Below are 26,334 nucleotides of genomic sequence, written 5' to 3'. Positions count from 1 at the left end.
AGGTTAGACATGAGTATATAATAGCATTTTTTAAAGTCAGTATAAAAAGTATGTTTTCATTTAGTTCGCAGATGGAAAATACTAAGACAGTCTTCCATCAGAAATCAACTTCTGCAATGTCATATCAAAAGGTCTGGGAGAAATTCAGAAGTCAAACTGAAGCTGAACATGACCAATTCTTGAGTGGTTCGTTCCCAGTTGGTTTTGAATGGTCCATCTCCAGTGAGAGTTTCAAAGTGGAGGGTGGATGGGCTGAACACGGGAAGGGTGAGACCATATGGGACCGATTTAGCCATGAGGGTCATGTCTTTGAAAACCAGACTGCTGATTTGGCCTGTGATAGTTATCACAAGGTGGACTATGATGTGTATCTGCTTAGGGGCATGATGACACCTAATTATCAGTTCTCAATCTCCTGGGCTCGCATTTTCCCCACTGGACGCAAAGAAAGTTTGCTTGAAAAGGGTGTTGCTTATTATGACAAGATGATTGATACACTCCTACAATCTGGCATCGAGCCCACTGTTACTCTCTATCACTGGGACCTTCCCCAAGCTCTGCAGGATTTAGGAGGCTGGGAAAATGATTCTATTGTAGAAGCTTTCAAAGAATTTTCTGACTTCTGCTTCTCTCATTATGGAGACAGAGTCAAAACATGGATCACCTTCAGCAGCCCGTGGGTAGTGAGCAACTTGGGCTACGGAACAGGGGAACATCCCCCAAGAGTGAAAGACCCAACAATCGCATTTTACAAGGTGTGTCTGTCAATCTGAGAAAGTACCATATATTTTTTATAATTTTAGAAAGTGACAATACTTGGCTTGTATTTACAGGTAACACACAATATTCTAAAATCTCATATGGAAGCTTGGCATATTTATAATGATAATTACAGAACACTGCAAGGTGGAAAAGTGGGCATTGCTCTTAACTCTGATTGGGCAGAGCCAAGGAATCCCTCAAGTGATCAGGATGTAGCAGCAGCTGAGCGTTATTTAAACTTCATGCTGGGCTGGTTTGCTCATCCTATATTTGTAGATGGAGACTATCCAGTCATGCTAAAGGAACAGATTGAGAAAAAGAAAGATATCTGTGGTAAAGAGCTGGCAAGACTTCCTGTTTTCACTGAGGCTGAGAAACAAAGAATTCAAGGCACAGCTGATTTCTTTGGACTTAACCACCACACTTCCCGACTGATTAGTGAGAGCTTGAATAGTTGTGATGCTGGACCGAATAATGTTGGGGATTTCCAGACTCATATTGACCCCACATGGCCCTCCACAGCTTCTGACCAGATCCAGTCTGTTCCATGGGGTCTTCGAAGATTATTGAACTACATCTCTTTAGAGTACACGTCCATCACAAAGGTGCCCATCTACATCACAGGAAATGGAATGCCAACTGAATACAGTGGTGATGTGTTCAGTGACACTGAGCGTGTCGACTATCTGAAAGCTTACATTAATGAGGCAATGAAAGGTAAACATCTTAAGAAAACTGGTCATTGTTAACACTAAGACTATCTTAGTCTTTTAGAGGCGACCAGTCAGTCTGTGTGAAATTGAAATATTCATTGTGTAGTAATTATTATTTCCAGGCCCCAAAAAACAGTTATGTTGAAAGCCACACATAGAGTATGACATCATTAAAATCACAATTGAGATAATATAATATAATATATATATATATAATATATATATTTGCACCTAGAAATAATTAATTCTTCAGGGGGCTGTAAATATATGAAATTGCTATAATCTGCAGTAATCTTCCAGTGTTACACTTCTACCAGTGTAAGAAAATATTTGATTTAACATCAGACTATATAATAAAATGTCACTATCTAAATTTGGCTAAATACATACACTTTGGAGATAATAGTAGTAACTATAAACTACTACACTTTTTTCTCTAAACAGCTGTGCATTTGGATAAAATTGGTGTCCAGAGATTTACAGTCCAGTCTCTAATGGATGGATTTGAGGGTCCTCAAGGCTACAGTCAACGATTTGGATTGCACTATGTGGACATTGAAGATCCCGACAGGCCGAGAACCCCCAAAGCATCGGCATATTTTTACTCAAAGGTGATTGAAAGAAACGGTTTTGCTGAGACTGCGGCACAGGCTAAGATGCAAATGTATGGAAATAAAATTGATATTACAAGACTCCCTAGTCTGCCGCCATCTGAAGTTCCGTCAAAATCTAAGGTTGTTTGGGAAAAGTTCTTCCCTCAGACCAACTTTGAGAGACAGCTTTATCACTATGGAACATTTCCGGAGGGATTCTATTGGGGTGTCTCGTCTTCAGCATATCAGGTAGAAGGTGGGTGGAATGCAGATGGAAAAGGACCAAGCGTTTGGGATACTTTAACACAAAAACCTGGTAATATCCCAAACAATAACAACGGCGATGTGGCATGTGACAGTTACAATAAAATAGATGAGGATCTAAACATGTTGAGGGCCCTGAAAGTGAAGACTTACGGATTCTCCTTGTCATGGTCTCGAATTTTTCCCAGCGGCTATAAATCGTCTCTTAACCAGAATGGGGCGGACTACTACAACAGGCTCATAGATGGTCTTATAGCAAACAATATCGCACCCATGGTGACTCTCTACCACTGGGACCTGCCACAGGCTTTGCAGGACATCAATGGTTGGGACAACCCTGAAATGATTAACATATTCAATGAATATTGTGACTTCTGCTATGCAGCATTTGGAGACAGGGTAAAGTTTTGGATCACATTTAATGAACCCCAGACAATTGCATGGTCTGGATATGGACTGGGTCAGATTCCACCTAAAGTGAAGCAACCTGGAGATGCTCCATACAGGGTTGCACACAATCTCCTGAAAGCTCATGCACAAGCATATCACACCTATGATGAGAAATACAGAGCATCTCAAGGAGGTCTGGTAACCATTAGTCTGAACGCTGAATGGGCAGAACCCCTAGACGTCAACACCCCTCGAGAGGTAATGGCTGCTGATCGAGCCCTTCAGTTCCAGTTAGGCTGGTTTGCACACCCCATCTTTAAAAATGGTGACTACCCTGATGCCATGAAGTGGCAGGTTGGGAACAAAAGTGAACTTCAAGGCTTGACAGAATCCAGGTTGCCTTCTTTTACTGATGAAGACAAAGCCTTTATCCAAAGAACAGCTGATGTATTCTGCATTAATACATACACCACCAAAGTTGTGCGTCATGTGACCAGCAGACTTGATATTGAGTCTTATAAAACTGATCAGGATGTTGAAAAGGGCGATGCAGATGGCTCTATTGATACAGCTATTAATGAGCAGAAGGCTGTTGCTTGGGGACTCAGGAGACTTCTTAACTGGTTAAAGGAAGAGTATGGAGACCCTGAGATTTATGTTACAGAAAATGGTGTGGCTACAGGCATTGATGTAACAGTTGATGACACTGATCGAATATTCTTCCTGAAGACCTATGTTGATGAGGCTCTTAAGGGTATGCTAAAACTGTTTCTAATTCACCAACTGTTTGTACTGTGCATACATTTAAAATATTACTTGTACAAAACTCCCTTTTTTACACTTGGTTTGGTACATTTTATGCAAATTACTAGCTGTTCCTGATTTACAATATTCTGGATTCAGCTATATATAAATGAACAAAGGTAAAAACAAAGTTATATCAATATAAAAACGCAAATTGTATATAATTGTTAGTAAATGAGGCCTGGTGTTTTTAATAGTGTTACATTGAAAATTCTAGAATTTGACACACATTTACATGTATTCTCTTTTTAGCACACAACCTGGATGGAGTACGTGTCAAGGGTTACATTGCTACTTCTCTAATGGACTCTTTTGAGTGGCTGAAAGGCTATACTGTTGGCTATGGACTTCACTATGTGAACTTCAAACATTCAAGTCGGCCGAGAACTCCAAAGTGCTCTGCTCATCTCTACTTTGATATAATAAAAAATAATGGCTTTCCACTGACTGAGAAGGAAGAAATGTTATATGGGCATTTCAGAGAGGGATTTATGTGGAGCACAGCAACTGCTTCATATCAGGTACAATCTATTTTAAACAAATAAAACTTTTTTCTAATAGTGTCTTCAAATGAGGATATTTGTTTCATGTTATGCTCAAACCCCACAGGTAGAGGGCGCCTGGAGAGCTGATGGAAAAGGTCTTAGCATTTGGGACAAATTTGCTCACACTCCTGAAAAGATATCGCAGGATGACAATGGCGACATTGCCTGTGACAGCTACAACAAGATCGATGAGGATATCAATAGTCTCAAAATACTGAAGGTCAGACACTACCGGTTTTCTCTTTCATGGCCCAGAATTCTGCCAGATGGAACAAACAGGAAAATTAATGAAGCTGGACTCAACTACTATCATAAACTAGTAAATGCTCTTTTGGCAGCCAATATCAAGCCGCAGGTAAAATACTTTAAATACATTACTTAGCATTAAAGAATTTGACTAATTACTGACAGTCTATTAATGATGTTGAATTGGCAGGTGACATTGTACCACTGGGATCTCCCACAAGCACTCCAGGATGCTGGTGGCTGGGAGAATGATACCATTGTTGAGAGGTTCAGAGACTATGCTGATGTTGTATTTAACAGTCTGGGAGACAAAGTAAAGTTCTGGATCACTCTAAATGAACCCTTCATTGTTGCACTGTATGGATATGGTCATGGAAATTTTGCACCAGGTATCATTCATATAATTTTTTTTTTTTTGCTTTTTGGAATAAGATTTAGCTTCAGTTTCAGTGCATCATAAAGTTGTTGATGTCTATTTCTGTCCAGGTCTAAATACTAATCCAGGAACTGCACCATATAATGTGGGACACAACCTCATAAAGGCTCATGCTGAGGCCTGGCATGTGTATAATGACAAGTATCGTGCAAAACAAGGTGGCATTATTGGCATCACATTATTCTCTCATTGGGCTGAACCAAGAAACCCATACAAACAGGAAGACGTGGATGCTGCTGAGCGTGTAGTTCAGGTATAACATTGAAGTTTAACCATTTCTGCATCCATGTCAAGGTTGGTATTGTTTAAGGTCCACTAAAGTGGTTTGAAACTCGTAGCGTTATTCTATGTGTTGAGTTAATTTAACTGAAACAGGAAGACAGGGCGGGACATATCCAGCAATCCCGCCCCCTTTTTTAAATAGCCAATAGCGTTTTGTCTATATTGCAGCTTCATCTATATCTTGGCCAGAGCTGTTTAGCTGGGTAAAGCTGCATTTGACAGCCACAATCTCATCCATATTGCATTTTCTATATATAAAATAGCATTCTGTGTAGAATTCAAATGCGCCTGATGCGTTTTATGGTCAGTGCTGACATATAATCTACTCTGTGCTATCGTCTCTTTGGACCGGAGCAGACTGTGTGCGTGCTGCTGAGGTTCGTGTGACATGATGCAAAACCAGACTTCATTTGCCCCAAAGGAAATGCATATTTATACTCAATCCCTTTATACTGCACCACGTGCCATTTACCTTATAGAAAATATAAATTATGTGTACAAGTGACCGTTTTTAGTTGCAGCTTCAGCCACTAGAGCATTTGATTGGACAGAAAGTTTGTGCAGGGTGATGTCATCAAAATCGTTGATACGTTTTGACGAAAGTGAGAGACTGTTAGTTTTGAATGCTTATATCTTCTAAATGCTAAATCTCATGCTATAACCAAAAAAACTTTAATTTTGAAATTGAATGGGAACTTTAACTAAAACTAAATATACAAACACATTTTAATTTAAATAAATTAAACACTAAAATTTAAACTGAAATAAAAATGTAATTCAATTAAAAATTAAATTAATTCAAATATAAAATTACAAATTCAAAATACTAATAAATACTAAGATAGTATAGCAATGATACAAAAATAACTGTGTGTATGAATACATCTCAATACAGTTCATGATTGGCTGGTTTGCTCATCCTGTGTTCAATGGAGATTACAGCAATTTAATGAAGAACATAATTCGAGAGAGAAGTTTAGCAGCTGGCCGACCACAATCGAGGTAATAATAAAGATTTTTTTTTTTTTTTTTTTTTTTTTTTGAGGAATTCAATGCTTTGCATTCAAATGCTTATAAATGCTTTACATTTGCATTTGACATCTAACAGGCTTCCAGAATTTACCCCGGCAGAAGTAGCGAGGATTAAGGGAACTCATGATTATTTTGGATTCAACCACTACAGCACTGTCTTAGCCTATAACATGGATTATCAGAACCAAGAGCATTATGATGCAGACAAGTAGTCTTTTAGTTTTAATCAACATTGTAACATTGTTTCATGCCCGATTTGCTTAAAAATGCATTGATATTTTTTGGTGTTTATTTCAGGGGTGCTGGAACAGTTGTTGATCGTACATGGCTGGATTCTGGATCTGACTGGTTGAAAGTCAATCCTGTGGGATTCAGAAAAATTCTGAAATTCATTAAGGAAGAATATGGAAACCCTCCTATTTATGTAACAGAGAATGGAGTATCAGAACGGGGGCCTGTAGATCTAAATGACGTCCACCGAATCCACTACTATGAAAACTATATCAATCAGGCCCTGAAAGGTAAAGAAAATGTAATGCTTTTTCATGCATTTGTATTATTGTTGTTTGTTTTCAATTTTTGGTAAAAACTTGTGATAATTAAATAAAATGTTATTTTATTTCTTTAGCGTATTTGCTGGATGGTGTGGACATGCGTGGCTACACTGCCTGGTCACTAATGGACAATCTGGAATGGTCATTGGGTTTTGATGAAAGATTTGGCCTTTTCTATGTAAATCGATCAGATCCAACTTTACCACGTATTCCTAAGAAGTCTGTCTGGCGCTATGCTACAATCGTCAACTGCAATGGCTTCATAAGTCCAGGAAAAGGTCCGCATGAATGCGAAATCCATGAACCTGAAGGTGAAATCAATCAATCAATCAATCAATCAATCTATCTATCTATCTATCTATCTATCTATCTATCTATCTATCTATCTATCTATCTATCTATCTATCTATCTATCTATCTATCTATCTATCTATCTATCTATCTATCTATCTATCCATTAATCCATCCGTCCATCCTCCATCCATCCAACTCTCTTCTTGTTTACAGGATCTACTCCTCCACCTCTGTTGGTCAGTTTATTGGGTTTGGAAGTGTCAGGTCTTGATGCTGAACTGGCACTCAGTGTCCTCTTCAGTCTTGCCATTATTGCAGCAGTCACTGTTGTATATGGACTTGTATGGATGTAAGGCATCCAGGAAACAAAAATATCCTGTGGATGAACACTTTTACCATGAGATAAAAGAGGAGTTCTGAACATATACACTGAACACTATATATAGATATTATAGTTAGTATTATAGAGAGTACATTATGCACACCCCATGATTACATGAAGAAAATTGTAGTTTGTGACGTAATCTGTATTCTGTAGTCTGACTACTTTTTAACTGTTTCCCTAACTTGCCTTAAGCTTATCATTAAAATATTACAAATTGAAATAAAAAGCAAAGAGAAAGAAAAATCTATTTTTTGATATCAACATGAAATGCAATAAAAATTGCACCAGTGTTTCCCACATCATACATCATTTACGTTGTATTAAGCCATACAACGCTTAATACGCTGGATTCCCTTTAAAGAGATGAGTGAACTTGCACTGTAATATTCTCTGCCCCCAACCTCTAATTGGGGCCCAGGTCAGCAAGCCAGAAGTCCGTTATGTTACAGAAGTCTGTTATATCACAGAATTCAGTTATATCACAGAAGTCAGTTATGTCACAGAAATCAGTATATAACTGCTTTATATAATTTCTTTATATAACATTATATAGTGTAATAAGAGGTAATGATAAATCCCTACTGGCATTTGTAATGACTATTTTTAGTTATATAGTTATTATAGAGAGTACATTATGCACACCCCATGATTACATGAGGAAAATTGTAGTTTGTGACGTAATCTGTATTCTGTGGTCTGACTGAGTTTTAACTTTTTCCCTAACTTGTTTTAAGCTTATCGTTAAAATATTACAAATTGAAATAAAAAGCAAAGAGAAAGAAAAATCAATTTTTTTATATCAACATGAATTGCAATAAAAATTGCACCAGTGTTTCCCAAACCAGATGTAAGAACTGTAGAGATTTCCTGTCCGCTCTGCTGCTTAGTGGTTTGCGATTGTAGCTCTGTGTAGCTTTGTTTTTCTTTTGGAATCTTACTATCACTCTCTGTTGTTTAAACTGTTCAAACTAATTATCACTTTATTGCTGATATTATCCATTAAACTAATTTAAAATTGTTCAAATTTAATCTAAACTGCTAGTTCATTCCTAACATTCCGTTAACTTGTTAGCATGTCATTCGCCCCTACCATTTCTTTTCTCTCTTTCGTGGAATTTTCGAGTTCATCAAACAACTGTGGTATGTCGGAATTATTCAGCAATCATGGTGAGTCATAGCTTCTTCTCCTGCTATTGTTACCAGCGCTGCTTGCCACATGTTTAGTGTAGCTTTCTCTGTCAGGTTTCAGAACTAGAGACACACATCCAAACTTTAACTGAGGATAGTTAGAATGTGGAAGCCTTAGATACAGCTTTGGATGCAACTATCTTAGCGAGTTGCAAATAACCCACAGCAGGGCGACTGGGTTACTGTGAGACAGTATAGTCGTGGGACAAAACACTGGTCATCTGTCCCATTCAAAACATTAAACAGGTTCTCCTCACTCAGTGACGCACCCACTGAGAAACCTAATGAAAGGAGCCTATGACAATTCTATTTCTAAATAGAAAATAGAGGAACCAGCCACCAATGTTTACCAGGAGCCAGAGGCAAGGCAAGGCAAGTTTATTTATATAGCACATTTCATACACAATGGTAATTCAAAGTGCTGTACATAAGAGGAATTAAAATCATAATATAAAAATCATAAAAATTTATCATAATAATCACAACAATAAAAACTGAAGATTTAAGAACATTTAAAATGATTTAAAAAATCATTTAAAATTAATTAAAACAGTAAAAATGATTATACATAAAATAATGCAATTTGTTCAGACATAGCACAGTGCTCATTCAATAAATGCACAACTAAACAGATGAGTTTTGAGTCTGCATTTAAATGTGGCTAATGTATTCGCACATCTGATCTCTTCTGGAAGCTGATTCCAACTGCGGGCGGCATAATAGCTAAAAGCGGATTCCGCTTGTTTTGTGAACCCTTGATATTACTAACTGACTCGATCCTAGTGATCTGAGTGGTCTGTTAGGTTTATATTCAGTGAGCATATCTGCAATTTTCCATATTTCTGGTTCTAGTCAGAATCCTGGCAGCAGCGTTCTGTTTTCTCCTTGTTTAATTGAAGAAAGCTTTGGCACATCCAACTGTTAATTTCATCAATGCATTGGCAGAGAGAGTCAATGGGGCTGTAGTCATTTGGCGATAAGGCGAGGTAAATCTGGGTATCATCTGCATAGCTGTGATATGCAATTTGGTTCTTTCTCATTATTTGACTTAGTGGGAGCATATACAGGCTGAACAACAGCGGTGCAAGAATTGAGCATTGTGGGACTCCGCATGTCATGGACGTCCACTTAGACTTATGTTCTCCTATACTCACATAATAACCTCTCCCTTCTAAGTATGATCTGAACCATTTTAGAACCATCCCAGAAAGCCCGACCCCGTTTTCCAGTCTATCTAGAAGAATATTATGATCGACAGTGTCGAACGCAGCACTGAGATCTAGTAATACCAGCACTGATATTTTGCCAGAATCAGAATCAGTGAACTTGCACTGTAATATTCTCTGCCCCCAATGGCTAATTGGGGTCCAGGTCAGCAAGCCAGAAGTCAGTTTTGTTACAGAAGTCAGTTATATCACAGAAGTCAGTTATGTCACAGAAATCAGTATATAACTGCTTTATATAATTTCTTTGTATAACATTATCTAGTGTAATAAGAGTTAATGATAAATCCCTACTGACATTTGTACTGACTATTTTAGGCGATTTTAATATCCATCTAGATAATGAAAAAGATACACTGGGATAAGCATTTATAGATGTTCTGAACATTGGATTTAGAAAACACGTGTCAGGACAATACTGTCGTAATCAAACTTTAAATTTAATACTGTCACATGGAATTGATGCCAATGCCATTAAAATTTTACAGCAGAACAATGATATGTCAGATCATAATCTAGTCTTGTGTATACTCCATATAGCTAAAGCTGCAAACCCAACTCCTTTTTACAAATTTTATAGAACCATCACTTCTGTGACAAAACACTGCCTTGTAAATAATCTTCCTTGTTTGTGTCAATTCATCAGCATATCCAACAGCTCAGAAAAATTGTAACAGAAACTATCAACTCCCTCTTTTTTAGCATGTAAGACACGATTGATCTGTTATACTTAAAGAAGATTAAGGAAAACAGTCCGACACCGTGGTATAATGAGCACACTCATGCTCTAAAGAGAACAGCCTGGAAAATAGAGAGCAGCTGTAAGAAAACAAAACCAGAGGTATTTCGTATTGCATGGAGGAAAAGTATTTCCTCCTACAGAAAAGCATTAAAAACTGTTAGATCTGTTAACATGTTTCATCTCTTTTAGAAGAAAACAAAAAACAAAAATATAAGGCAATAAAATTATTAACGCATTTAACACACCCGTCCTGCCTGTAGCCTATAATGACATTAAATGGTTTTAAAATTTGTGTATGTATAAGTTTTTGTATTTATATTATATAATACTGTTATGCAATGTCACACATGCAACAAGTGCAATATCACATAAGTTCTGTTTTTGTACTGAATACCACAAGTGCACATGAGATACGATTTAATACAACAGTTTAATAAATAAGAAATTAAACTTGTCTGTTTTGGCTGCTTTGCCTTTAAGTTTTTATTATGATGAACAAAATATCAGCTCAACAGATGATTTCAAAATTATCATATTTTTGTATGATTTTATTTGTTGAATACAGCCAAGACCACTGATAAACTTAATGGCTGTCATAAACTGTATCACTAGTAAGAGTAAAGTTAAACTGCACGATTGTGACGCAAATATTTATGCCTCCCTTTTAGATTAGAAATAGTACATATAAAGAGCTTTGAAAACACTTCCCCTAAACAGAACAGTCAGGATGAAGGTCCTAAAGGGGTTTCTTTCTCTTGGTTTGTTGGCTGTTTTTTGGTGTTACAGCAATGCAGAGCAACAGGACTTCATGTTACTTGCAGGCCCTTTGACCACCAGCCAGACCTCACCTTTAGACGAAGACAATGCATTTTACTGTGGGGGTCCACTTCCACAACAATCCAGAGCCTATTTCATGTACCTTCAGAGCAGAGGGGTGACCCACTTTAAGGTTCCCCTGTCCTGGTCTCGCATCCTTCCCTCAGGTGATCCTAACCAGCCGCATGAAGACACCGTGAAGTGCTACAAGACGCTTGTGCAGCAGCTGACTGAATCGGGCATCAAACCTCTGCTGGTTCTCCATCGTTCTGCTGTACCAGAACTCTTCAGTGCCAGATATGGAGGCTGGGAGAATCCAATAGTGGCGCAGATGTTTGAGCAATATGCCGGATTTGTGTTCAATACATTTGGGGATGTGGACACATTCATCACCATCAGTCACCTGCATGAGCTACACGAAGTGCAACTTCAAAATGCTGTCCAGTCCCATGCAAATGTTTACAATGTCTATCATCAAATATTCAAAGGTAATGTGACGAGATGAATGGAGAGGAAGCAAATGCAGGGCGAAATGACAGTTTATTGAATTGTACAGAAGAATACAAACAAACGGGTGCAATGGATGATATCTCTCGGATGGGTGGGGCAGGGGCTAGATGGTCGATGATGTGCAGTGTTGAATAATCCAGAGCGGGTGAGTCCAGTGATGAAGCGTGAATAATCCAATGTGTGAAAACACGAAGACACGAACAACATCCAACGAAGACTAGAACTCAAGAACACAAACACAGCCAAGGTCCGGGGAACAATCATCTGACAGGGGAAGAGAGACAACGGTGAGTTTATATACACTGAGATGATGAGCGGCACCTGTGGGGACTGATTGGCAGCTGATGAGCGAGCATGACGTACAACACAACAGTACACAGATCACGAGACATGAGAACACAGCTGATCTGTGTATCGTGACAGTACCCCCTCCTCTAGGAACGTCGCCTGACGTTCCCAGACTCCTGTACCTGTCGATTGTAATCATCAATGAGGGAGTGATCCAGGATGTCTCTGGCAGGAACCCAACTTCTCTCCTCCGGACCGTAACCTTCCCAGTCCACCAAATACTGAAATCCGCGTCCCCTCCGCCTAGAGTCCAGAATACGATTAACCGAATAAGTAGGTTCCCCATCTACGAGACGCGGCGGTGGAGGAACCGGGGTAGGCGGATTTATACGTGCAAAAAACACAGGCTTGATTTTGGAAACATGAAACACGGGATGAATTCTCCTGTACACTGGAGGGAGTTTGAGGCGGACTGCCACCGGACTAATGATTTTGGTGACAGCAAACGGGCCAATAAATTTGGGAGCAAGTTTATTCGAGACGGAACGCAGAGGAATGTTCTTGGTTGAAAGCCACACTTTGGAACCGACGACGTATATCGGAGGCCTAGACCGGTGGCGATCGGCTTTGGCCTTAGTGCGCGCTCCCACCTGGACCAGAGTCTCACGGGCTCTGGTCCAAGTGCGATGGCACTTCTGGACGAAGGTGTGGGCGGAGGGAACCGCGACTTCGGATTCCAGACTGGGAAAAATTGGTGGCTGGTACCCTATGCTACATTCAAATGGGGATAGGCCCGTGGATGATACTGGCAACGAATTGTGGGCGTACTCCACCATAGAAAGTTGTTGGCTCCAGGAGGAAGGATTTCTGGCGACCATACATCGTAACGTTCTCTCCAAGTCTTGGTTGGCTCTCTCAGTTTGACCATTGCTTTGAGGATGGAACCCCGAAGAGAGACTAACAGAGGCCCCCAGAAGTCTACAAAACTCTCGCCAAAATTTGGACACAAATTGGGGTCCCCTGTCGGAGACCACGTCTGTCGGGAGGCCATGTAGCCGAAAGACGTGGTCAACGACCGTTACCGCTGTCTCCTTGGCTGAAGGTAATTTGGGCAAGGGAATGAAATGAACCGCCTTCGAGAACCGGTCCACCACGGTCAAAACTACCGTGTTACCCTGGGAGGGTGGGAGGGCGGTAACAAAATCTAGCGCAATGTGGGACCAGGGTCTCGAAGGGATGGGCAGCGGTTGGAGGAGCCCATCTGGAGGTCTGTTAGAAGTCTTACCAATGGCGCAAACTGAGCAAGCCAAAACAAAACTGCGAACATCACGAGCCATAAGTGGCCACCAAAATCTTTGTTTAACCAAATGTAAGGTGCGACTTACCCCTGGATGACAAGCAATGTTGGAACAATGACCCCACTGGATAACTTCGGACCGAAGACTCTCTGGCACAAACAAACGGTTCGGTGGGCAACCGACCGGAGGCGTTACCCCTTGTAAGGCTGTTTTAACCTTCGATTCGACCTCCCAATTGAGGGTCGAGACAATAAGTGTCTCAGGAAAAATACCCTCGGGAGTGGACGGGCGATCGGAACGGTCAAAAATACGTGACAAAGAATCGGGTTTGATATTTTTGGAACCCGGGCGGTACGAGAGTGTAAAGTCAAAACGTCCGAAAAAAAGAGCCCACCGAGCCTGCCTAGAGTTCAATCGTTTAGCAGTTCTAATATATTCTAGATTCTTATGATCGGTCCAAACGATAAAAGGTACCCCCGACCCTTCCAACCAGTGACGCCATTCCTCCAATGCCAACTTGACTGCCAACAACTCTCTGTTACCAATATCATAATTTGCTTCAGCTGGCGACATACGATGTGAAAAAAACGCGCAGGGATGCATCTTGTCGTCTGTGGATGAGCGCTGTGAAAGCACCGCACCTACCCCCACCTCTGACGCATCGACCTCCACCACAAACTGACGTGATGGATCAGGGGTAACTAGGATGGGAGCCGAAACAAAGCGGCTTTTGAGTTTGGCAAACGCAGCCTCGGCTGCGTCTGACCACCTGAACGTCGTTCTGGGGGAGGTCAAGGCGGTCAGAGGTGCGGCTAGTTGGCTGAAGTTGCGAATGAAACGCCGGTAAAAATTGGCAAACCCCAGAAACCTCTGTAGGGCCTTACGGGAATCTGGGCTAGGCCAATCCACCACAGCCTTAACCTTCTCGGGATCCATGCGCATACCCTCAGACGACACGATGTACCCTAGGAAAGGAACAGACTGTGCATGAAAAACGCATTTCTCCGCCTTGACAAAAAGCCCATTCTCTAGCAGCCTCTGAAGCACTCGTCTGACGTGTTGAACATGTTCCTGGAGAGAAGAAGAAAAAATCAATATGTCGTCCAGGTAGACATATATGAACTGATCGACCATATCTCTCAACACGTCATTGACGAGTGCCTGAAAGACACCTGGGGAGTTGGCCAAACCGAAGGGCATGACCAAGTATTCAAAGTGCCCCCTGGGGGTATTAAAGGCAGTCTTCCATTCATCTCCCCTCCTGATGCGGACCAAATGATAAGCATTCCTTAAATCCAATTTCGTGAAGACTGACGCTCCCTGCAACCTCTCGAAGGCTGAAGATATTAACGGCAAAGGATAAGTATTCTTTACCGTAATATTATTCAGCCCTCGGTAATCAATACAAGGTCGCAGAGAACCGTCCTTCTTCCCCACAAAAAAGAACCCCGCCCCCGCTGGTGAAGAGGAGGGTCGAATGAACCCCGCTGCTAGAGAATCAGAAATATATTTCTCCATAGCCTCTCTCTCTGGAACTGAGAGTGAATATAACTTGCCTTTAGGCGGAGACGTCCCTGGCAGTAACTCTATAGCACAGTCGTAGGGACGGTGAGGAGGGAGAGAAGCAGCCCGAGACTTACTGAACACTTCCTTCAGGTCGAGGTACTCCGTGGGCACGTTACACAGCTCCACCGCCTTCTCCTGTAACACAGAACTAGAGACAGACGAACAAGCAGACACAAGACAAGACTCATGACACTTATTGCTCCACTCAGTTACCGACTTCAGCTGCCAATCAATCCGGGGGTTGTGTTTGATGAGCCAGGGGTAACCTAAAACAATGGGTGAATGGGGAGAGTCCAGGATGTAAAAAGATATACTCTCACTGTGATTGCCAGACACAGTGAGAGTGACAGGTTCAGTAATGAGTGTGATGTCTGGAAGAGTCTGGCCGTTGAGTGCGTGGACACTGATGGTGTTGGTGAGGGGGAGGAGTGGCACAGAAAACTGACGAGCAAAACTATAATCCAAAAAATTACCTTCGGCCCCAGAGTCCAACAGTGCAGTGCAGTGATGATCTTGGTTTGACCATCTGAGCCTAATCGGAAGGAGCGTGGAGGTCGCGCTGGATGAGGTCTTCGTAGCGGAGATCCCACCCGACAGTAGCCTCTGATTTACTGCCGGGCTGGGCCTTTTACCGGGCAGTTGTAAGCAAAGTGTCCCGCGGCTCCACAGTAAAGGCAAAGGCCCTGGGACCTCCGCCTCTCCTTCTCCTCCCGAGAAAGCCGAGCTCGACCCACCTGCATAGGCTCGTGATCGTAGGTGTGGCTGACCGCGTCACCGCCGCTGGCTCGAGGTGTAGTTCCCTCCCCAGGGGGGAACCGAGCGGGTAAACACCGCCGCTCGGCTCGGGAGAGTCGAGCGTCTACCCGCAGTGCCAGGTCGATAAGGCCGTTGAGGGAAGCGGGTAGGTCCAGGACGTAGATCTCACGTTGGACGCGATCAGCCAGCCCATGCAGGAACATATCCCACTGCGCCTCCTCGTTCCACTGACACTCCGCCGCCAGGGTGCGAAAGTCGATGGAATACTCTGAGACGGATCTCTCCCCCTGTCTGAGATCCGCCAAGACGCGCGCGGCCTCTCTTCCTGCGACCGCGCGGTCAAACACCCTTTTCATCTCGGCGGCGAGTGCAGTAAACGAGGCACAACAGGGATCTTGATTCTCCCACACCGCCGTTCCCCACAATGCCGCCCTCCCAGACAGCAGGGTGAGCGCGAACGCTACCTTGCTTTCCTCACTAGCAAAGGTGCGCGGCTGTAGTGCGAAGTGCATAGAACACCTAGTGAGGAAAGCACGGCAGTGGTTCGGCTCACCGCTGTAGAGTTCCGGAGTGGGAAGGCGGGGCTCCGATGTACTGGACGCGCTGGATGGTGGTGGGGAAGTCAATGGCGTGGGCGGTGCGGGTGGCGCAGCGGGAGGTTGCATTTGTTGCATGCGCTGAGTGAGCTCGGACACCTGCCCCACGAGAGCTCGGATCGCTGAACCCATCGTTTGCTCTTGGCTGTCCATCCGAGAGATGCAGGCTTGCATGAAGTCTGCCATGGTGGGTTGGGAAGAGCCTGCTGCTTCCATGATAGGTCAGATGATTCTGTGACGAGATGAATGGAGAGGAAGCAAATGCAGGGCGAAATGACAGTTTATTGAATTGTACAGAAGAATACAAACAAACGGGTGCAATGGATGATATCTCTCGGATGGGTGGGGCAGGGGCTAGATGGTCGATGATGTGCAGTGTTGAATAATCCAGAGCGGGTGAGTCCAGTGATGAAGCGTGAATAATCCAATGTGTGAAAACACGAAGACACGAACAACATCCAACGAAGACTAGAACTCAAGAACACAACCACAGCCAAGGTCCGGGGAACAATCATCTGACAGGGGAAGAGAGACAACGGTGAGTTTATATACACTGAGATGATGAGCGGCACCTGTGGGGACTGATTGGCAGCTGATGAGCGAGCATGACGTACAACACAACAGTACACAGATCACGAGACATGAGAACACAGCTGATCTGTGTATCGTGACAGGTAAGGCATGAGTCTATTCATTAATGTATTCATGTAATGTTTCATTTAATGTACACAAAACAGACCAGGGTTAGTTGTCAAACTCTGAGTTATTCAGTATGTTCAATAGTCAAAAGTCCAATTTATACATCTAGACAGAAACAATCTTATACAAGCCTAAAAAGGCTTACATAAGTTTTATTAAATATAATTAAAATATAAATAGTTTTATGGTTTTAATGTAGTTGAAAATAGCTCATTTAATGGCCCACTGTAACAACTTTCCCATGTGTGTGGTCAAATGTTAAAAAAATCTTTGAAAATAATAATAATAATTAGTAGTATTATTAGAATTAGTATTATTCACTGGAATATAAATGTGACAACTAACCCTGGTCTCCCCATTACGCAGTTCTTTATAATAATGTTCGTGCCTTTTAGAGTGATTTTTTTTTTTTTCTCTTTTAGCCCTTCGTTTGTCTCTTGGAATTAGAGCCAGTGATATTAACTCCATTTATCAAATTAGGCCAAAAATCATGGTAAGTGTGCAAGATAGATCATTATATATTATACTGGTGAATAGCTAATATTATGTAATTTATCACATACTTCTCTTGTCTCATCTTCAGGCTTATGTGGACTTCATCTCTCTGCACATGCAGTACAACTGCAAATTGGAGACACCTCTTGCAGAGGAATTGATGAAGTTACAGGTAATTGTTTATTGTGGCTCTTGAAGTGTTATAACCATCTTTACAATAGTGAATCAGATTTCACAAGATTTAACTCAGCTTGTTTTTAATATTCAAAGACTTGCTTAAAATACTTGACTTGGCAGAACATTTCAGAACACTGAAATGACACTTTACACATTTATTTCAGGTTGGCAGCGGTCAAAAGCCCATTCTTATGTATCAGCTGATAGTCGAAGACTGTAATGGATATGAAAATAATTTCCAGCCACTAAACACAATTCTTGGAGGTAAATGTTAGCATATTTCTTCAAGTGATGTGTCCATGGTGTAAGATAATTTTTATAAAATGAAATGCCAGATGCTAACCTAGTATTATTTGTCAGCTTTAAAAAAGAAAGATCTTCGCATCATGGGCTGTGACATTACACACCTTTTTGAGAAACTACATGAAGAAGAAACACTCAAAAGGTAAAGTTGAGACTAAAACGGTACATATATCAGTAAATAATAGCATTTTTAAGTCAGCATAACAAATATGTTCTCATTTAGTTTGCAGATGGAAAATACTAAGACAATCTCCCATCAGAATTCAGCTTCTGCATTGTCTTATCAAACCATCTGGGAGAAATTCAGAAGTCAACCCGAAGATGAGCGTGATCAGTTCGTGATTGGTTCATTCCCAGTTGGTTTTGAATGGTCCATTTCCAGTGAGAGTTTTAAAGTGGAGGGTGGATGGGATAAAGACAGGAAGGGTGAGACTATATGGGACCGATTTAGCCATGAGGGTCATGTCTCTGGAAATCAGACTGCTGATTTGGCCTGTGATAGTTATTACAAGGTGGACTATGATGTGTATCTGCTAAGGGGCATGAAGTCACCTAATTATCAGTTCACAATTTCCTGGGCTCGCATTTTCCCCACTGGACGCAAAGAAAGTTTGCTTGAAAAGGGTGTTGCTTATTACGACAAGATGATTGATACACTCCTACAATCCGGCATCGAGCCCACTGTTACCCTCCATCACTGGGACCTTCCTCAAGCTCTACAGGATTTAGGCGGCTGGGAAAACGACGCTATTGTGGAAGCTTTCAAAGAATTTTCTGACTTCTGCTTCTCTCATTATGGAGACAGAGTCAAAACATGGATCACCCTCGGCAGCCCATGGGTAGTGAGCAACTTGGGCTACGGAACAGGGGAACATCCCCCAAGAGTGAAAGACCCAATAATCGCATCTTACAAGGTGTGTCTATCAATCTGACAAAGTGGCATATATTTTTTATGACTATAGAAAGTAATAATTCTGTATTTGTTTTTGCAGGTGACGCACAATATTCTAAAATCTCATGCGGAAGCTTGGCATATTTATAATGATAATTACAGAACTCTGCAAGGTGGAAAAGTGGGCATTGCTCTTAACTCTGATTGGGCAGAGCCAATGAATCCCTCAAGTGATCAGGATGTAGCAGCAGCTGAGCGTTATTTAAACTTCATGCTGGGCTGGTTTGCCCATCCCATATTTGTAGATGGAGACTATCCAGCCATGCTAAAGGAACAGATTGAGAAAAAGAAAGCTGCCTGTGGTAAAGAGGTGGCAAGACTTCCTGTCTTCACTGAGGCTGAGAAACAAAGAATTCAAGGCACAGCTGATTTCTTTGGACTTAACCACCACACTTCCCGACTGATTAGTGAGAGCTTGAATAGTTGTGATGCTGGACCAAATAATGTTGGGGATTTCCAGACTCATATTGACCCCACATGGCCCTCTACAGCTTCTGACCAGATCCAGTCTGTTCCATGGGGTCTTCGAAGATTATTGAACTACATCTCTTTAGAGTACACGTCCATCACAAAGGTGCCCATCTACATCACAGGAAATGGAATGCCAACTGAATACGGTGGTGATGTGTTCAATGACACTAACCGTGTCGACTATCTAAAAGCTTATATTAATGAGGCAATGAAAGGTAGGCGTCCTAAGAAAACTGGTTAATGTTTAAAACTAAGAGATAACATGTCACTCAGTAAGATGGTAACTTAAACCTACAGTGTGTGATGTATTTCTTGGAGATTCCAACATTTTTATATTTGAATTATTCGTTATATAGTATTCATTATTTCCAGGCCATAAACACTATTTGCTAAACCTTAAAATCAGACTAATTTATATTTCACTAACTACATTTCTCTTTCCAAACAGCTGTGAATTTGGATGGAATTGCCATCCAGAGGTTTACAGTCCAGTCTCTAATGGATGGATTTGAGGGTCCTCAAGGTTACAATCACCGATTTGGATTGCACTATGTTTACTTTGAAGGTGCTGACAGGCCGAGAACCCCAAAAGCATCATTACATTACTACTCAACAGTGATTGAGAGAAACGGATTTGCTGAGACTGTGGCAAAAGCTAAAATGCAAATGTATGGAAATGAAATTGAGATCACAAGGCTCCCTAGTCTGCCGCCATCTGAAATTCCTTCAAAATCCAAGGTGGTCTGGGAAAAATTTTCTCCTCAGTCGAAGTTTGAGAGACAGCTTTACCACTATGGAACATTTCCAGAGGGATTCCTTTGGGGTGTCTCAACTGCAGCATATCAAGTTGAAGGTGGGTGGAATGCAGATGGAAAAGGACCAAGTGTTTGGGATACTTTCGCTCAAAAACCTGGTAATATCCCAAACAGTGGCAATGGTGATGTGGCATGTGACAGTTATAATAAAATAGATGCAGATCTATACATGTTAAGAGCCCTAAAAGTGAAAACTTACAGATTCTCCTTGGCATGGTCTAGAATTTTCCCCAGCGGCCGTACATCTTCTCTTAATCAGAAAGGGGTGGACTACTACAACAGGCTCATAGATGGTCTTATAGCAAACAATATCGCACCCATGGTGACTCTCTACCACTGGGACCTGCCACAGGCTTTGCAGGACATGAACGGTTGGGACAACCCTGAAATGATTACCATATTCAATGAATATTGTGATTTCTGCTATGCAACATTTGGAGACAGGGTGAAATTTTGGATCACATTTAATGAACCCCAGACAATTGCATGGTCTGGATATGGACTGGGTCAGATTCCACCTAACGTGAATCAACCCGGAGATGCTCCGTACAGGGTTGCACACAACCTCCTGAAAGCTCATGCACAAGCATATCACACCTATGATGAGAAATACAGGGCATCTCAAGGGGGTCTGGTAACCATTAGTCTGAATGCTGAATGGGCAGAACCCCTAGACGTCAACACCCCTCGAGAGGTGATGGCTGCTGACCGAGCCCTTCAGTTCCAGTTAGGCTGGTTTGCACACCCCATCTTTAAAAACGGTGACTACCCTGATGCCATGAAGTGGCAGGTTGGGAACAAAAGTGAACTTCAAGGCTTGACAGAATCCAGGTTGCCTTCTTTTACTGACGAAGACAAAGCCTTTATCCAAGGAACAGCTGATGTATTCTGCATTAGTACATACACTACCAAAGTTGTGCGTCATGTGACCAGCAGACTTGATATTGAGTCTTATGAAACTGATCAGGATATTGGAAAGGGAGAAGCAGATGGCTATTTAGATACAGCTGTTAGTGAGCAGAAGGCTGTTGCTTGGGGACTTAGGAGACTTCTTAACTGGTTAAAGGAAGAGTATGGAGACCCTGAGATTTACATTACGGAAAATGGTGTGGCTACCAGCCCTGACGTAACAGTTGATGACACTGATCGAATATTCTTCTTGAAGACCTATGTTGATGAGGCTCTTAAAGGTATGCTAACACTGTTTCTAATTCTAAACTGTTTGTACAGTGCATATTTAACGGGGTGATTCACCCAAAAATGTGAAAACACCCTCATGTTGTTTTAATCCCCTAAGACTTTCGTCCATCAGAACACAAGTGAAGATATTTTAAATAAAGTTTGAGAGGTTTCTGGTCCTCTACTGACAACCCTAGCAACTTTTACTTTGAATGCCCAGAAAGGTATTAGCTGCATAATGGAAGTAGTCCATGTTTCTCCAGTGGTTGAACTGTATTTTCTTGAAGCAAAAGGAATAGTTTGTGTGCTCAAAAAAAAAAAAAAAAAAAGTTTTTCTCTTCCACTTCATTCTCCAACGTGTGTTCACTAGAGCTTCTTCTTCTTCAGTCTACAAAAGCACCACAACCCATCCAACGATACAACCTGTACCATACGCACTGTACTGATTGCAGGCAGAGGAAGGGAAACACTACTGTACTAATACTGCAATATAGCGCATACAGTGTACTGCAGCATACAGGCAGCATATAGAGTCACACTCCTGCTTCAACACATAGTAATTGTGGTGCTCTCAGGGACTAAAGAAGAAGAAAACATTTATTTTTGTCTTTTTGGTGCACTTAAAGCATTCTTGTCACTTCAGAAATATACAGTTCATCCACTGGAGATTTTACTACCTTTCTTCGAAGTGAAAGTTGCTTAAGCTGTCAATGGAGGGAACAAAACCTCTCAGATTTAATTTAATATGAATGAAAGTATTAGGGTATTGGAACAACATGAGGGTGTGTAATTAATTTTCATTTTTAGGTGAACTATTCTTTTAAGCATAACTTGATACACATTTACATGTATTGTCTTTTTAGCACACAATCTGGATGGAGTACGTGTCAAGGGGTACATTGCCACCTCTATAATGGATTCCTTTGAGTGGCTGAAAGGCTACACTATTGGCTATGGACTTCACTATGTTAACTTTGAACTTACAAGTCGGCCAAGATCTCCAAAGCGCTCTGCTCATCTCTTCGCTGACATAATTACAAATAATGGCTTTCCACTGACAGAGGAGGTAGAAATGTTATATGGCCATTTCAGAGAGGGATTTAAGTGGAGCACAGCAAGTGCTGCATATCAGGTACAATCTATTTTAACAAATAAAACAGTTTTCTTCTATCCTATTTGCTCTGAGTGTCTTCAAATGAGGACAGTTGTTTCATGTTATGTTCAAATGCCACAGATAGAGGGCTCCTGGAGAGCCGATGGAAAAGGTCTCAGCATTTGGGACAAATTTGCTCACACTCCTGAAAAGATATCGCAGGATGACAACGGTGACATTGCCTGTGACAGCTACAACAAGCTCTCTGAGGATATCAATATTCTTAAAATGCTGAGGGTCAGACACTACCGGTTTTCTCTTTCATGGCCCAGAATTCTGCCAGATGGAACAAATAGGAAAATTAATGAAGCTGGACTCAACTACTATCATAGAGTAGTAGATGCTCTTTTGGCAGCCAATATCACACCACAGGTAAAATATTTTGAATAAATTTGCATGCAAAAAAATTATCTTGCAGCCCAAGAGAATTTGACTGATTTCTGACAGTCTATTAATCATTTTGAACTGACAGGTGACTTTGTACCACTGGGATCTCCCACAAGCACTCCAGGATATTGGTGGCTGGGAGAATGAGACCATTGTCGAGAGGTTCAGAGACTATGCTGATGTTGTATTTAACAGTCTGGGGGACAAAGTAAAGTTCTGGATCACTATAAATGAACCCTACATTGTCGCACTGCATGGACATGGCCATGGAGTATTTGCACCAGGTATTTTTTACCCACTTTGTGTTTTTTGTAAATATGATTTAGCTCATCAGTATCAATACAGTTAATACTGCATCATAAAATTCTTGATGTTCTATTTTGTCCAGGTCTAAATACTAATCCAGGCACTGCGCCATATGTTGTGGGACACAACCTCCTCAAGGCTCATGCTGAGGCCTGGCATGTGTATAATGACAAGTATCGTGCAACACAAGGTGGCATTATTGGCATAACTATAAACTCTGACTGGGCTGAACCAAGAAACCCATACAAACAGGAAGATGTGGACGCTGCTGTGCGTTATGTTGAGGTAAGGTTTTGTAAACCATTTATGCATACATGACATGTCTTGTTATTGCTAACTAAAACTGCTAAAAAACATTTAAGTTATTTGATATTAATTTAGCAATGATACTAAAATAACAATACCTGTGTGAATGAATACATAATGCACCACTGCTCTTTTTTATCTCTTGAAACAGTTCATGATTGGTTGGTTTGCTCATCCTGTGTTCAATGGAGATTACGGTGATACAATGAAGAACAGAATCCGAGAGAGAAGTTTAGCGGCTGGCCGACCACAATCAAGGTAATACAGATATCATCTTTTTTTTTTTTTTTGAGGAATTCAAAGCTTTGTATTCAAAAGCTTATGAATAATTTTATATTTGCATTTGACATCTAACAGGCTTCCAGAATTTACCCCGGCAGAAGTAGCGAGGATTAAGGGAACTCATGATTATTTTGGATTAAACCACTACACAACTGTTTTAGCCTTTTACGTTGACTTTGGGGACCAAGAGCACTATGATGCAGACAGGTATCCTTTTAGTTTTAATCAACATCGTCACACTGTTTCAGGTGCAATTTGTTTAAAACATGCATTAATATTTATTATACTGTCATCTATTCCAGGGGTTCAGTAGTTATTAGTGATCGTACATGGCTGGAAACTGGATCCGACTGGTTGAAAGTTGTTCCTCAGGGATTCAGGAGACTTCTGAAATTCATTAAGGATGAATACGGAAACCCTCCTGTTTTCGTTACAGAGAATGGAGTATCAGAACGAGGACCGGTAGATCTAAATGACGTTCTCCGAATCCACTTCTATGAAAACTATATCAATGAGGCTCTGAAAGGTAGAAGATTTTTAAAGCATTTTTAGTGCATCACTTTTAGACTACTGGTGAAAATTCAATTGTACTACTTGAATAAAATGTAATTTTATTATTTAGCATATTTGCTGGATGGTGTGGACATGCGTGGCTATGCTGCCTGGTCACTAATGGACAATCTGGAATGGACGATGGGTTATTCTGAGAGATTTGGCCTTTTCTATGTAAATCGATCAGATCCAAATTTACCACGTATTCCTAAGAAATCTGTCCAGCACTACAATACAATAATCAACTGCAATGGCTTCATAAGTCCAGGAGAAAGTCCACATGAATGTCAGATCCAAGGTACTATCTATCTATCTATCTATCTATCTATCTATCTATCTATCTATCTATCTATCTATCTATCTATCTATCTATCTATCTATCTATCTATCTATCTATCTATCTATCTACTCCTTTTGTTAGTTTGTTCATTGTATCCTTCATTCTGTGTGTCTTTCTATCAGTCGTTCTGTCTCTCTATCCATGCATTCAACTGAGTCTTTTCTTGTTTACAGGAACTACTCCTCCACCTCCTTCTGGTGAGAAAATCTCGGTCAATTTCTTGGGTTTGGAAGTGTCAGGTTCTGATGCTACACTGGGTCTCAATGTCCTCTTCAGTCTCACCGTTATTGCAGCAGTCGCTGTTGTCCTCCTGGTTTTTGGACTTGTCAAGGCATCCAAGAAACCAAAACGTTCTATAGAGGAATACATTGACCTTCAGAAAAGAGACAGATTCTGAACATAATACCTGCTTTACCAATGATCCTAATATAACTGACCTAATATAATACAATCCTAATATAATTTGCTATAGTATGACTGTATAAATGGTTGTAAACGTGTCTTTAAATCTGCCTTTAAATTATGTTATAAATGATCTATTTAAAATATCAGTTTACTTTGTATAAGTCACTAGCAATGTAATGATAACTGCTATCATCTGAAAATATATGTACAAAGTGACACTCTACTCTAAAATATAATATATTGTAAGCTTTAAGTTCATGAGTTTTGTCACGTGTATATGAAATTCATTTTAATATGTCAGTGTTTTTAAATGCATTGAGTGGATTTTTCTGCTTTATGTGCTTTAATTCTTTGTATATTAAAGTTGTCTCTGTACATGCTGATTTTAAACAATAAATCAAAAGAACAAAGCAATTCAGTTGTTTTATTGTAATGCAGAGTCAATGGAGTTGGGATCCGGGTGCATCTTTATTAACAGAGTTACTCGTTGGACAAACAGGCAGACACCGGCATCAGGGATATCCAAGGCAAAACAGTAGTGTAATCACAAGACAGGCACTGGGTCAGGGGAGGCAGCAAACATGTGGACAAGGCAGAATCACAAAGGCAGGCAGCAATAGGTCAGCAGTCCAGACTTATATACAGAACAAAACAAACACGAGAAAAGCTATAAATTAAGACTTTGCAATGAGTGAAGCTGCTATAGGTTTGTAAATAGTCCAGAAAATGAGTATCACCCTGGATTGTGGGCAATATTAGCCATTATTACACGGCTCTTTGGAATGCTTGATTCTGATTGGTCAGTTGAGACATTTGCAGGTTCGTTCTTTTCAAATAATCACCGCTCCAAAGTAATAACGCATAGCCGGTACTACTTGTATGTTTAAAATCCCTCCGTGCCAACAAAGATTACCGTTTGGCGCCATCTTGTGACAAACACTGGAAAACCACAATTAACAATGGAAAATTTCGACATTAATCTATTTAAATTGTCTTACTAACGTACATAGTTTGAATGTTAGTCACGTGGTACTATATCGCTCCGCGGAAGGATAAAAATGTTAATCTAAAACAAATATGCCAATAAAAGGTTTCAAATTCATATTCATGTCCAGTTTTCTTCCTTATGTGGCAAGTAGCCGTGTAATAAGCGGGATAATGTACAGGCAGCCTGTAGTTATCGCGAATTAATCACACTGATCACACTGTCGGGGCTTATTTCTGCGATA

The 26,334-nt window shown here is 40.9% G+C and overlaps 1 protein-coding gene across 1 annotated transcript; it reads left to right on the top strand.

Annotated features, from left to right (window-relative positions):
• The first annotated feature begins 99 nt into the window (after positions 1-99).
• On the top strand, positions 100-25,519 carry LOC141340194 (lactase/phlorizin hydrolase-like). The gene is made up of 29 exons (XM_073845120.1): positions 100-755; positions 834-1,479; positions 1,920-3,476; positions 3,779-4,047; positions 4,136-4,426; positions 4,508-4,706; positions 4,804-5,006; positions 5,931-6,037; positions 6,144-6,275; positions 6,365-6,588; positions 6,696-6,932; positions 7,129-7,264; positions 11,144-11,757; positions 17,405-17,475; positions 17,566-17,649; positions 17,819-17,918; positions 18,015-18,099; positions 18,181-18,871; positions 18,950-19,595; positions 19,829-21,385; positions 22,238-22,506; positions 22,609-22,899; positions 23,000-23,198; positions 23,303-23,505; positions 23,678-23,784; positions 23,884-24,015; positions 24,111-24,334; positions 24,431-24,658; positions 24,874-25,519. The coding sequence occupies exons 1-29, from the start codon at positions 117-119 to the stop codon at positions 25,095-25,097; spliced, it is 10,365 nt and encodes a 3,454-aa protein (XP_073701221.1). The 5' UTR covers positions 100-116; the 3' UTR covers positions 25,098-25,519.
• Positions 25,520-26,334: the final 815 nt, after the last annotated feature.

This window comes from Garra rufa, chromosome 8 (assembly GCF_049309525.1).
Source record: "Garra rufa chromosome 8, GarRuf1.0, whole genome shotgun sequence".
Lineage (NCBI taxonomy): Eukaryota > Metazoa > Chordata > Actinopteri > Cypriniformes > Cyprinidae > Garra > Garra rufa.
This window is presented reverse-complemented; position numbering and strand designations above follow the sequence as displayed.

Coding starts and splice junctions, on each gene's coding strand:
- LOC141340194 (XM_073845120.1), top strand. CDS start 117: ATGTCATATCAAAAGGTCTGGGAGAAATTCAGAAGTCAAACTGAAGCT. Junction 6,038..6,143: donor GCTGGCCGACCACAATCGAG/GTAATAATAAAG, acceptor GACATCTAACAG/GCTTCCAGAATTTACCCCGG. Junction 17,919..18,014: donor ACTAAACACAATTCTTGGAG/GTAAATGTTAGC, acceptor ATTATTTGTCAG/CTTTAAAAAAGAAAGATCTT.